This window comes from Schistocerca nitens, chromosome 7, assembly GCF_023898315.1.
Source record: "Schistocerca nitens isolate TAMUIC-IGC-003100 chromosome 7, iqSchNite1.1, whole genome shotgun sequence".
NCBI classification, from domain to species: domain Eukaryota; kingdom Metazoa; phylum Arthropoda; class Insecta; order Orthoptera; family Acrididae; genus Schistocerca; species Schistocerca nitens.
The window spans coordinates 17,082,614-17,097,293 of NC_064620.1; the positions used below are offsets into that span (position 1 = coordinate 17,082,614).

The window sequence follows — 14,680 nt, forward strand, 5'->3', positions numbered from 1 at the left end:
TTCTGAGAGTTTTGTTATTTCTCTTGTTATTTACTGTCCCAATGTCATCCGTGAGAATAAAATTAAAGGCAGTTGGATTAGGTTCCTGATCTAAATACGCTATTCCACAAATTAAAAACTTCCAGTTATTCTTCATATCTTGAAACTTACTACCGTTGACTTTCACTGAAGGAAAGATACATAATAATAAAATGAAATCAAAGATTAGAATGTCAAAGCATAGTGTGAATGGTTAAAATGAAATGAACTAAAAATCATCTTCTTGTCTAAAACACTTTACTCTTCCAGAGAACTTCGGTACCTCTCAAAATTTTTTCAGCTCTGATGTTTAGCCACATGTGGAAAAATTGTGGGTCTCATGATGCAGCACTGTTTAGCCGTCACAAAGTAAAGCCTCAAAAATCAGTAAATAAAACTATTCTTGTACAGTTGCTCCGAATCGCATATACCAACCGCCATTTGCTGCGACAACGACTCAAAGTCTATTGGGTATTTGATTTTGCTCTGCTTTTTCGGGCCTCCTTACCTCTCCTTCTAGCCCAACCTTTGTTCTGCAATTACGTCTTCATCGGCGAGCTTCTCCTCAATATTTTTATTTTGTGCTGAACTGTTTTGTACCCTTCTTGCATACACACGTGTGTCACGTATTTTATAGAGACTGAATGAATATATAAGGTGAGTATTTCTTCTCTTATCAAATTAAATATTACATATCTTGCTGTGAATTAATTTGTTTGTCCCCATTCCACTTACTGCGTTTACTTGAAATTATATAAAATATAATTCTGTAAAAAAAAATCGCGTATAGCCTCCTTTGGCTTCCACAACAGCTGGAAGTCTGTGGGCATTGAGCCCACAACTCGAGCCACAGAACTAGGAGATTCAAGTAACTCATTCCAAGCGTCATGAATTTGCTGATTTGTCGTGCGTTGACAAATGGATGGTTCTCACTGAAACGGCGTATCTGCTGATCCTGAGCTGCTGTTGTTTTGCGGCGACGGCCATGAGGCCTCCCATTCAGGTTACCACTCTCTTCCTTTCGTCTGATCCACCTGGCTACCGTCGACTTGTGAAAACCCATAGTTCTTGCTATGTCGGCATTTGAAGATCCCTCTGCATTGAGTTGTATTATGGCGCCCTTGTCTGCCTCAGCCAGATGGGCCATTTAGCGTTGACTGAATGATTCGTCGCGGTTAATATTGGCTGCGGAAACAGCGCTGGCAGGAAACAGACTGCCTCCTCCAAGATGGCAGCCGCAACGCAGTGGCCAAGTATGTGTAACACGGAAATCGATGGCATAAAAGAGAGATCGCAAGCCCGTACCCGTGTCATTACATAGTGGAGCAACTTAGAATCTCCAATTTTTCTCAGAAGGGACTGGTCCAGTCTTGTCATGTCTTATCCTGATAAATATTACATGAAATGAAATGTTTACGTTTTGCATATGCGTCAGGCCTGACGCAAGAAACATTTCTGAAATATCTGAGGCAACCTGAAGAACATTTCGTGAATTTTATCTGTAGAAGGTTGCCTTATAAGAAGGAAAACGTGTTTATCCCCGCTCGCCGTGTTTCCAGGTGGCGCAGTTTACTCGGAGGCATACATAATTCTCGCCGGGCGTAAGAAGCGACTCGACGAGCGAGGGGAACTCGCCAAATGTCGTAGGCTGATTGTCCCGAAACTTTGCTCAGTGAAGGAGAGGACAAAATAAGCGAACATGTGTTTCGGCTTATCTGCAGACACTCGACCGTTTCCAAGAAAAATACGGTCAAAGTTATCAACGCGCTGTTGCTCTAGTGTAGATACCTTCTGCAGCCGAGAACGCAATTGAAGCGGTGGCTCAGTGGCTACCGTCGTTCCTTCTTAACATTGATTCCCGTGTTCGAGACCATATTGGGTTGTTTATTATTTTATTTTCCTGCCTCTCTATCAGAATTATCTACGAATGTTTTTTTCTATGTTGAAATAATGTTGTCATTATTCGCCAATTAACTTTATGTGTAATTAATGAATTAAAAAGTAATAAACGAATGAGACAAGCTGATCTAAAATCATCTGGGCTGCCTCATGTATCGTTATAACCAAATATTTTATAAATGTTAATCTACATTCAGATCCGATGATGGCACCTTTAGTGTGTTGAAACCGATTATCCAGTAAACAATATTTAAGCGATCTTGGCTTCTGAATTATTTCTACAACAGAGTGATGGCCCCACTACGCACTGTGTGTTCCCTTTTTAACTTATTTCTTTACACAGTAAATTAACTGACGAATAACGACAACAGTGTTTCATCATAAATTGGAATAAACATTCGTAGATAATTCAGAGAGTGAGGGAAAAAAAAAGGAAATACCGGGTTCAAAAATGGCTCTGAGCACTATGGGACTCAACTGCTGTGGTCATAAGTCCCCTAGAACTTAGAACTACTTAAACCTAACTAACCTAAGGACATCACACACATCCATGCCCGAGGCAGGATTCGAACCTGCGACCGTAGCAGTCACACGGTTCCGGACTGCGCGCCTAGAACCGCGAGACCACCGCGGCCGGCGAAATACCGGGTTTCGAACTCGCAGCGCAAAGTTCCGAAGTCGCTATGGTAGCCGCAGAGCCACCGCTTCAGTTGAATCCTTACCCGCTAAGAGGTATCTACACTATAGCAACAACTCATTGAACACTTTGACCGTCGTTTTCTCAGAAGCGGTAGAGTGTAAGCAGATAAGCCGAGACACGTGTTCGCTTATTTTGTCCCCGCTTTCACTGAGCGAAGTTTCAGCAAGATCAGGGTATTTCCTCGGGAACTTACACAGGAAGAAACCATAGTAATAATGTAATTCAAGGCTCGCAAGAAAAAATTTAAGTGGTCCTTTTTCCCGCACACTGTTAATGAGTGGGACGGTAGAGAAATAACCCTAACCTTCTGCCAGGCACGTAAGTCCGGATTGCCAAGAAATCCTGTTGATGTAGTCATGTAGATGTAACAACGAAATTATGTTTTAATTACGACATGTGACTTTCATTTGATTTAAACATCGAAGTTGTTTGCTGTTTATTTACTTCTTGTTCAATAGTTTCAGCCATATACAAATACCTAGGCGCGTTAAATTGATATTGAAAAAAAGTGTCATGCGTGGACCAATAACAATAAATTCCCACCTACTTGTTATAGTACTGCAGTATCTGCCAGCGTCTTCAGAAGTGGATATCGCATACGACGTTCCTAGGGTGTTTATAAATGGATATTGCAGACGACTTCGAAAAAAGTTTGAATGTAGCTTCGTAAAAGTTCCGTGATCAAACGATCTGAGTTGCTGGCGAATACAGTTTATCCTAGCTAGACAGTATATATTATCATTATACATGAGGTGAGTAGGGTTTCGCCGGGTTGCGGTGGCCGAGCGGTTCCAGGCGCTTTAAAAAAAATGGCTCTGAGCACTATGGGACTTAACATCTATGGTCATCAGTCCCCTAGAACTTAGAACTACTTAAATCTAACTAACCTAAGGACAGCACACAACACCCAGCCATCACGAGGCAGAGAAAATCCCTGACCCCGCCGGGAATCGAACCCGGGAACCCGGGCGTGGGAAGCGAGAACGCTACCGCATGACCACGAGATGCGGGCCCAGGCGCTTTAGTGACGAACCGCACGGCTGCTTCAGTCGCAGGTTGGAATTCTACCTCGGCCATGGATGTCTGTGATGCCCTTAGGCTAGCTAGGTTTAAGTAGTTCTAGGTGTAGGGGCTGATGACCTAAGCAGTTAGGTCGCACAGTTCTTGAAGCCATTTTTTGTCCTTTCGTGTAAATTTTCTTTACATAAACCGTCGTATCTTTTGATTGCGTTGACATAGAAGCTCACTTTTTTACTCCACCAAGGGACCGGTTACCGCAAGAAGTGCGATACATTTCCACTTATTATGTCCATCCGTTCTGGAGGTAAACGGGTTTTAAGGGTTGGGTAGACCGACAGACGGTCAAGAAAGTGAGACTAGTAGGGTTCCGTTTTTACCGGTTTAGGTGACGAAATCCTAACAACGAAAACACTGAAGATGAGGGCCGCATAAATAACACCCGCTACTCTTTATTCGAAATGTTCTAGTTGCTGTCGATACATAAGCATATTAATCGTAGCAACGTTTTCGATCCAAATCACGTTTACAGGAATGCAAATAGAATGTATTTGCCTATACACGTGGTAATTCACATCCCAGTATTAATGCCACCGCGTTTTAGAACTGCGAACATTCTCATTGCTAGCTAGCTTAAGAAACACTTCGGCTAATGAACGTTTTCTGTCTGTGGCGAGTCTAGTGGAGAATTCGAAAAAATGCAGAATACGTTTGGCAGCTATGTAGCCGTTTATTTCCTGGGGTGGTGCAGAATTATCCTACAAAATTTACTCTCTAATAACAGTAATTTGTTATTTCGATAATCATCCGGAATGATTGTCACATAAGTGGTGACATAAAGGAAGAAAATTCATGTTTTTGAGTCCAGAAAGCTCTATGCAACAGAAACTGCAGATTTTCATTGCGAAATTGCCTGCTTGTTCATGTCTGGGGTAATAATAGAGGGCTGTTTGCCTAGGTTGTCTGCTAGCATAGTGAAAGGAAGGTCTGATTTGTTTTCGGTTCTAATCTCTATGGAGGCAGGTAGAATATCAGTAAAGCAATTTTAAGAAATTCTCGCGCACCCAATACGTTTTATCGCTACCTTTATTCTGTACTGGCGCTCTGTGGATGTCAATATGACACTCTTGTAGAATTTCATACATGTTACTGCCTACTTTTACCGCTTCTGTCAATAATGGAATTGACTTAAGCGTGGCACTGAATGATTTTTAACTGAATTTCGTTATGAATCTTCACGCATTGCTAAATTTGCACACTTTCATGGTAGGTCAGCAACGGTAATCCAGTATGACTGGTCTGAACGTTGACACAGACCGTTTCGCGGCCGAATGCGGATATTATTTTGCTACTTCGTAACGATCTGGGGTTCTTTGTCTTACTGAAACAGTTAAGTCATCTCGATAAGTTGAAATTCATTTTTATTTGTCCAGTTCATACCAATTAGCGTTACTTCTTTCAGTTCTGTCTTATATTTACGTGTTGTATTTAACACACTAATCAGCATTAATATAGTCTTACAAATTATGGAAAACAGTCTAAAAAAGTTCAGATAGTTTGTCAATTTCACGCCTGTGCATAGTATGTTGGTAGCACTTCGTCGCCTTGCCTGTTATGCTGTGTAGCAGACTTTAAAGCCGTGCGGATCAGCATAACGAAAAGGCGAGGGGTCTCGCTCGTTTTGTCCACGACTGTACATACACTGATGGGCCAAAACATTACGACCACTGCCCATCACGAGATTGAATGCCTTCTCATAGTGATGCAGTCACTTGACACAGTAAGGAAAGAACATAAGCGGAACAGAGATGAATGGGTAGTCGTTATAGAGAAGATATGGACCGCAAATGTGGAAATCCACTGATATAAGTGACTTTGACAAAGGTCAGATTGTTATAGCCCACAGCCTGAGAACGAGAATCTCTGAAACAACGAAGCTGGTCGGCTTTTCGCATACTACTGTCGCAAGCATCTGCAGAAAGTGATTGAAGGATGATGAAATAACAAATAGGCCACATGGTATTGGGCGTCCATGTGTCATCACAAAGTGTGGATATTGGAGGATTGCTCACTGTGTACAGTGGGATAGGCAGTAATCTGTGGCATATCTGACAACATATAATGCAACATATAATACAATGCTGGTGCAGGCACATGTGTTTTGGAGCGTACTGTTCAAAGGCCATTGTTGAACGTGGAGCTCCAACAACATCGTCAATTACGATTGTAAAGTGAGCACAGCTTCACTGAGCTTTCAGTGTGGATTAGTAGACACGGGATGTCTGGTCACATGAACTGCAATTCTTGTTACACCAGGTCGATGGTTTTCTCCTTACACACTGTCAGTCAGGCAAATGGCTGCTTGAAACACGCTCCGTGCCACAGATACCGGCTGGTGAGGGAGGAATTATGCAGTGGAGTACATTGTGTTGGGCTTCAATTAGACCTGTGATTGTAATTGAAGTCAACATGACAGACTGGCAATGGCAGGAAAAGCGTTTCTGAAGAAGAGAAATTTGTTAACATCGAGTATAGATTTAAGCGTCAGGAAGTCGTTTCTGAAAGTATTTGTATGGAGTGTAGCCATGTATGGAAGTGAAACATGGACGATAAATAGTTTAGACAAGAAGAGAATAGAAGCTTTCGAAATGTGGAGCTACAGAAGAATGATGAAGATTAGATGGGTAGATCACATAACTAATGAGGAGGCATTGAATAGAATTGGGGAGAAGAGGAGTTTGTGGCACAACTTGACAAGAAGAAGGGACCGGTTGGTAGGACATGTTCTGAGGCATCAAGGGATCACAAATTTAGCATTGGAGGGCAGTGTGGAGGATAAAAATCATAGAGGGAGACCAAGAGATGAATACACTAAGCAGATTCAGAAGGACGTAGGTTGCATTAAGTACTGGGAGATGAAGAAGCTTGCACAGGATAGAGTAGCATGGAGAGCTGCATCAAACCAGTCTCAGGACTGATGACCACAACAACAACAACATGACAGCTGTGGACTATGTAGACATTACTGAGGACCAACTGCATGACTTCATGCTTGATGTCTTCCCCTGCGGTGATGACATATTCCAGAAGGATAACTGTCCATGTCACAGGGTCAGAATCATGCTCCAGTGGTTTGAGGAGCTTGGTAGTGAACTCACATTGATGTCTTGGCGGGCAAATGCTCCTAATCTGTATATATTGGGTGCCAACTGCACACGTGGAAACCACTGGCCCGTAATTTATAGGAATTGCTCGATCTGTACAGTGATATATGGTGTCGCATGCCCCCAAAAACCAACTAAGGACTCGTTGAATTAATGTCGAGCAGAATTGCTGCTGTATTCTGTTTGAAAAGTGGAGCAACACGCAATTAAACAGGTGCTCATAATGTTTTGCCTCATCAGTGTAGAACTAGATGTCCCATTTTGGCACTGTACACGAGAGGCTGCCACTCTTCAGTTGAACAGTGGTGGCAGAAACACAGACTACAAACAAACTTGGTGATACTTCTCAGGATAAACTGCAGTGTTGGACTCCTTTGTTTTTTTAAGCTGTGTCATGCCTACAATGTCATGCCTGATTTGGCATATTTTTTTGAGAAACTAATTTACATTACTGTACACAAACAATGTGTGTAAAATTGAGAACTCATTCTGTTGCATATTTAACAGCTTTTTCAAATAACTGTGATATGTGTTATAACAAGTTACTTGAAATGAAATGTGTACATGTCAGGTAAGATATTAATCTTTTTTTAATATAAAGGCTAATCAGATAGCTTCATTCATTTGCTTGGATTGTATCAAATGCACTGTTTCATCAAATTACAGAAAAATCAAAAAGCTATCTTGCCAAATTACAGAAAATGCTAATTGTTACCAGCAGCTTGCATTTCCACAGAAAAATCCTTTGAGTGCTGAGAAACAAATTCCGCAACAGTAGTGTAAGTTTTCTTTACATTCTGTAAAAACTAAGTTCCAGGACCCAGTCATAATACAGCAACATGTTTTTAAATATCGCTTTTTTAAGAAATTAAATATTTTATTGGTGTTAATGGGTAAGCTACGAAAGTAATGAAATGACTACATGAAAAATTTTTATTTCTTTCTAAAATAGTAGAAAACGTTTTATTTTGTACAACGTATTTCACACACATTACACAATCACGCAGAGACATAATACAATTTTACACATTGCAATTGTAATATAATACAACTGGGAGTGAGGCAAATTTGAGAGAATGACAGTAACATTACTGAGGTACACACTTTCTTTGCCATCCGATGCTAATTTGTTCAACCATCAATCACAAAAGATACATTTCAAAAAACAATAAAAGCGGTCCATTGTTGTTTTGATTTGTTTCACACAAAGAAATATACGAACAAATAATTTTGTCACTCATTCTAAAATCTGTTGACAACTGGCAAAGGATTGTACACGCGTGTACTATAACCGACGATGTTTACCGAAATGGTATGTCTCGCAGCACTGTCAGTGAAACATTGGTGAACAGTCAATATACAAACAGTTCTGCTATAAAACATTTATTTTTACCTTGAGCAATATGTATTCTCTCATTCCACACTTTTTCCAATGTTTACATACATCATCATTTAGCTACACATTTTAAATAAATTTACAGTTAAATAGTCACTGCATTTACGAAAATTTTGATTATTGTTTTCATGCTTGTCCGTATTTACATGGACTCAGTAACTACACTCATTTATACATGTTTATAAGATCACACTTATGTACAGAGCACTCGTTCAGTGTCTTTACTCGGTGAGGTTCTACACGTCTGTTAATAACACACACGCAGAGTTCACTGTCCGTAGCCCTGCTGCTGGAAATTAGCCATTTTTGTTGCAAACTCATTTTGTTTACATCAGAGAAAATTACGTAAAGGCTAAGTGTGGTGCGACACATGCCGGTTCTGTTTACAGTAACGAGAGTCCGAGAACACTCACAAGAATAAATACATTTCATCCGTGAAATGAAATCTTATTTGGCACAGAATCAATAAACATTATATTTATACAAGGCAGTAACTGTACCTGAAAAATCATTGAGAAATTGTACTCTTTCTTACAAAGCGGGTGAAGTTCAGAGGTATACACGAGCTCGAGCACCGACAGAAACGAGTCTAGCATTTACACACTTTGTGACGATGCGAACGGGTGACGGTTTTCAGAAATAGTGTAATTCGATTATTAATGCTAAGTAATGACGCAAGTTCTCAATGACCTGGCAGTTCTCTAAGTTGTAGAGCAGTGTTACATACTTTAATTTCCCTCTGATGGTGAAAAATTTTAAAGGTCCCTTTATTGAGCAAAAATGTGATTAAGTGGCGGGACTTGTACTGATTACATGTCGATGGGAAACGTAGCTTGGACAAAACACATTTTTATTTTTACTGCGAAAACCTGTAGTGACTGGGTATTAATGGTTTCGAACTGGATCAGTGATGTATGTGAAGTGATGGGACACCAAAAATATATGAGAACTACACAGAGTCAGCAAATGAGATCTAATAAGTTGTTTGACGGGGACACGACGGTGCGGCGAACAGAGAGCTTCTAGGTGTGAAGACAGATGTCGCGTAGAACAGCACGGCTGAGCAGTGCCGGCAGCAGGTGCGTGCGGCGAGCGGCCTCAGATCCGGAGCTCCGTCTCGGCGGCGGCTGCGGCTGCGGCGGCGGCTGCGGCGGCGGCGGCGGCGCGCTGGGGCTGAGCCAGCGGCTGCTGGCGCGGCAGAGACACCACGTGGTGCGCCGTGGGCACGCCGGGCGTCACCAGCGGCGAGATGGACGGCGAGCGCGTGGCCAGCGGCGACAGCGACGGCGAGAAGCTGGGCGACATGGCGGCCGACGTGCTGAAGCCGGAGCCGCTGGCGTCGTGGCTGATGGGCGAGCGCGGCAGCAGCAGCAGCTGGTGGTGCGCCGGCACGGCCGCCTGCGCCGCCGCCCCCGCGCCCGCCCCCGCGCCCGCCTGCGCCGACCGCGACGCCAGCACCGGCGCCGCTATCGAGCGGGGCGCCACCGACGTCAGCAGCGGCGGCGGCACCGTCTTGACGGGCGGCGGCGGCGGGGGCGGCGCCGGCGCCTTGCTCACCGACGAGCCGGCGCCCGACTTGCCGCCCAGCGACGCGCCGCTGCTGCCGCCGCCCCCGCCTCCGCCGGACGCCCCGCTGTTGGTGCTCTGGACCGACGCCGTGTCGTCCTTGAGGCGCGCGATTTCGCTGAAGACGTGCGCCAGCGGCTGGTACTGCGGCCCCCAGTCCAGCAGGTAGTCCCAGTTGTAGCTGCCGGTCAGCTCCTCCTCGCTGTGCACTATGGAGCTGAGCGAGCCGGTCATGGAGGGCTGGTGCGTGCCGGCGAAGCCGCCCATCACCATGACGGGGTCGGCGCCCGCCGTCGAGCCCGCGCCCCCGTCCTCCGAGGCGGCGCCGCCCCCGCCGCCGCCGCCGCCCGCTCCGGAGCCGCCGGGTCCGCCGGCCCCGCCTCGCTCGCTACCGGCGCCGCCGCCCACGTCGTTCAGCTTGGCGTAGATGAGGTTGGCGATGTCCGCTTCGCCGGCCGCCTCCTCGTCGAACATGTCGATCGGCACGACGCCGACGCCGACGCCCTGGTGGTGCAGCAGCGCCGAGGCACCGCCGTCCTTGGCGGAGCCGCCCGCGCCGCCCGCCGCCACCGCCGCGTCGGAGCAGCGGCGCGACGAGGCCGAGGCGGCGCCGGCCGTGTTGGCCGCCGTGTCGACGATGCCGAGGCGCGCCAGGTACTCCTGCGTGTTGTGTACCGACACGTCCGACAGGTTGTCGTCGTCGGGCTGCCTGTGGTGGATGCCGGAGTCCCTCTGCAGCGGGCCCTCGTTGATCATGCGAATCTCCTCGTCCTCCACGTCCTCGCCGTCCTCGGCCGACCCGCGCCCGCTCGACCCAGACTGCTCGGAGCCCGACAACTCCGAGGTGGTCGCCGCGCCCGAATTGGAGCTCGCCGAGTTGTTGTTCCGGTGGACGACGGGGCCGACTCCGACGCCCACGGCGCCCACGTACGGCGGGATTTCGTCGTACTTGGGCGGCCCGAACGGGGACGCCGGCCCCTGCACGACGCCTCCCGCGCCGCCGCCGCCCCCGGCGCCGCTGCCGCGGATCGGGATGGTGTCGAACGCGCTCGGGTCCACGAAGCCGTCGGCGCTGCCGCCCACGCTGGCGCCGCCGCTCAGCGCCGGCTTGTTCACCTGCAACACGCGACGGCACCGATAAGGTTCGCGTGGCACTTTTTCCGCATTTATTGCTCTATAATCCATTCCTCGGTGGGAGGACATTGTTCCAAAGCCACGCAAAATTTGGTTACTTACTAATGTACGTAACAGTTGTTTTGTAACCTAACAAACATTAACACACACAGCACACCAACAAACAGCACTAATATACAGGATGAACGTTAACAAAACCGTTAAACTGCACCGACAGATGCCTGCCTGGAAATGGAGGAAAAACGGTCCTATGAACATGTGTATAGAAATACATCATTGCCACGTTAGACAGCGCTGACGAATGACAGTTCCTCTAACCACAAGCCGTGTCTGTAAGCCACAGACGACGATTATGTAGACTGATGATGCCACTTTTGTTAAACGGTTGTCCATAGAGAGGACTGATGACAAAAATTCCCTTAGAGGGATATCTTCTGTTGATAATCCTTGCATTCGTTGTAGGTAATAGGGATAGTAGCAGTTGTCATGCAGGATACACATAATCGTACTTTGGCTTACAACATGTTGGTTGGCGTCCCAATAGCCGGTAGAACCTGGTCCTCCAAATATGGTGTACATACAGTCCCTAGCCTCCCTGTACGTTCGTCCGTCTGAAATGACCCACGAACACACAAACGCCCGAAAAGGGGCTTCATATGTTGTGTGATGTGGTTGGTGTCTGTGAGGGTACTTGTTTTGGTATACCGGTCCTGCCTATCGACCGTTTCCAACTGCGTGGCTGTACACAAACATCATCCGCTGTACACAATCATCATCTCGACTTGTTCCCGACATGAATACCGGACCATTCTGCTGTTTACAGTATGCTGCGTCAATCACACGAGGAACACCGGGCACGTGGTCAGAGGAACTGTCATTCGTCAGCGGTATCTAATGTGCAACGATGCATTTCTGTACACATGTTCATACGATCTTTTTTCCTCCAGTTCCGGTAGCAATCCGTCCCTGCAGTTTGTCGGTGTTATTAATGTTCACCCTGTATTTCAGATTAGATCCGGATGGACGGAACAAGCCGAGTTTTTCCTACACGTGGTGTTCATGTGGGTAATACAAACAAGGATAGCACCACGCCGGACTTGAACTTCAAGACCAAGTCCCCTTCCCCAGGTGGTGTTAGTGAAGGGGCATCTGTCTTTTTGTTCTCGTCTTGAAATACAACATCAGTTTATAATTTCCTACAGCCAGCATTACGTATTTTTCTTATATATATATATAACTACTGCAAATAAATGAAAGATAACATTAAAGAGCAAACAAAAGAACTACATGCAGTCTCCGACTCTGGGGCACTGCGAGAGCCGCGGATGCTGGCTAACAGGACTGTGTGGAGCACTACGGCCTGCATAAAGTAATAAGATGACAGGTCCTAGCAGTCATAGTTCGGCTCGAAAAAAATGCAGTACATGAATCTGGCCCCTCATCAGCGGATCAGTATGTGGTGGACATCAAAGTCTGTGGTAGCCCTCGCTCTTCGCCCGCCTGTGGGAGATTGAATGCCCACGGAAGCGATACGGGTGTCTAAGACACTATTGTTAAGACCGAGAGACTGTTTTCAGCGCCCAGCACAGTGGTGTATAAGGTAATACCCAAGCGATATTCAGAGAGATCCGTTCAGGGCCCATTGTTTTGAGATATCAAAACGGAATCAGTTTCGTGGGAATTTGGTTGGTGGTAGGTGGCACAGCAAAAACCGTCGGGAAAAAAGCAAACATAGGTGAGAACCTTTTTGCACAACGTTGCTCTACAAGTAAACTAACGATAGCGCCGCAAAAATTCAAGTACATGCAAAGAAGTCTCCCTGGTGACACAGTTCCATGTAGGATAGGATGAGTGAAACAGGTGCATAGCTAAGTGAAATTGGGTTGACTGGGTGTTGTGTGGTGTCTTTAGGTTAGTTAGGTTTAAGTAGTTCTAAGTTCTAGGGGACTGATGACCATAGATGTTAAGTCCCATAGTGCTCAGAGCCATGTGAACCATTTTTTTGAAGTTGGGTTGCACGTGGAACGCCGTTGAAAGTTAATTTTCATAAATAGTTGGAAAACAAAGGATTTTCGGACTGTGTTTGTACGAACTCTTTTCTTGTTTTGGTGTAAGGAATCTGTTTGTAAAAGTATTTTTCAAAGTCTCTGCATAATAACGGAACGTGGCACTGTGCCAGTGGGAAATACAGTATCCTAATGATATTTTTTCTTCGTTTTGGTCCGTACTACCATCTCTAAAAGTTCCATGCCCCACAATCTTAGGAACAGCAGTAAGGACACATATACTGCTCTGTCTGACGTATCAGAACAGTTTTCCCTTATAACTTTCGACTCGTTCCTTTTTGGTACAGGAAGTGTTACCTGAAACTGATACATTTATCCTTCTCGAATATTCCAGAAAGTTGGTAGCATTATCACGGAATCACCCTGTTCGTAGATATATTTACAGGCGCCGGCGCCTGTATCTTTGACGCCGTGTAATGTCGTTGGATGACGTTCCTGGACATGCGTTCCTATTTAAAACTAGATTTACTAAGTCGTCTCTACAACCTTCAGAAGTGTGTAACACGAATTGTGAAACACCCAATACTGGGAAAAGTTCTCTCGAAAAGGTAAGTAAATAAAACCCCGTAGACTGCGGAGCTCGGCTCACCTTCTTGTGCCTCCTGTTGCGGACGTGCAGGAAGAGGAAGACGGCGCCGAAGGCGAGCACGAGCAGCACGAGCGCGATCAGCAGCCCGAGCGCCCAGTCGGCCAGCCCGCCGGCCGCCGCCGACACGGCCGCGTCGCTGCCGCTGCCGCCGCCCTCGGCCGCGCCGCCCCCGGCGTCGCCTCCGCCGCCCGCCACCGGCGTCGCCAGGTCGGTGTCGACGTCGGCGGCGCGCGGGTCGAGCGCGATCTCGACGACGGTCATGTTGGTGAGCGAGCCCTGGCGGCCCGAGCTGGCCGTCACCACGAGGCTGATGTCGCGGCCCGCCTCGAGCGCCGCCGCCGCGTCGTCCAGCTTCTTCTTGAGCGTGACGGCGCCCGTCGTGCGGTTCACCTTGAAGTAGGGGTGCTGCGTCGTCAGCTGGTAGACGACGCGGCCGTCGGGGCCCTTGTCGCGGTCGGTGGCCGCCACGTGGCCCACCACGTAGCCGACGGGCAGCCGGCCGGCGGCCAGCGCGAACCGGTACGTGCGCTCCGTGAACTGCGGGTGGAACTCGTCGCGCGACTCCACCTCGACGCGCACGCGCACCGTCGCCGCCTTGCCGCCGCGGTCCGTGGCGCGCAGCGAGAAGGCGTACCTGCTGCGCGCCTCGTAGTCGAACGCCGCCGCCGTCGTCACCAGGCCCGTGGCCGCGTCCACGCGGAAGAGGCGGCCCGCGTCGTCGGGCGCGCCCGCCAGCGAGTAGTTGAGCCGGCCGAACTCGCCGCGGTCCAGGTCGGTGGCGCGCGCCGTGAACACGGCCGTGCCCGCCGGCTCGTTCTCGGCCACGAACTCGAGGTACTCGGCGACGGGGAACCGCGGCTCGTTGTCGTTCTCGTCCAGCAGCACGACGCGCACCGGCGCCAGCGTCGACAGCGGCGCGTCCAGCGGCGGCCGCGCGCCGTCCGTCACGCGCACCACCTGTCCGTGCACAAAAGTAAGCGTCAACGTAAAATGTTAATAAACATTGTTCGAAACAGCTTTATTTCAGAGTTGTGCGATGGAATAGGTATCACAAGTGCGAGACAACGACACAAAATTAATTCTTCTCATAAAGAAACGACAAGAGGGACTCGAAATTCATCATGACTACGT

General features: G+C 47.5%; 1 protein-coding gene across 1 annotated transcript in view; it reads right to left on the reverse strand.

The window, feature by feature from the left end:
• Positions 1 to 9,292: 9,292 nt before the first annotated feature.
• The window catches only part of LOC126195212 (protein dachsous), a 317,104-nt gene continuing 311,716 nt past the window's right edge, over positions 9,293 to 14,680 (reverse strand). Inside the window, exons 25-26 of the mRNA XM_049933731.1 lie at positions 13,550 to 14,506; positions 9,293 to 10,876 (exon numbers count right to left, since the gene is read on the reverse strand). Of these exons, the coding sequence (XP_049789688.1) occupies positions 9,293 to 10,876; positions 13,550 to 14,506 (2,541 nt within the window). The remainder of the gene's footprint in view (positions 10,877 to 13,549; positions 14,507 to 14,680) is intronic.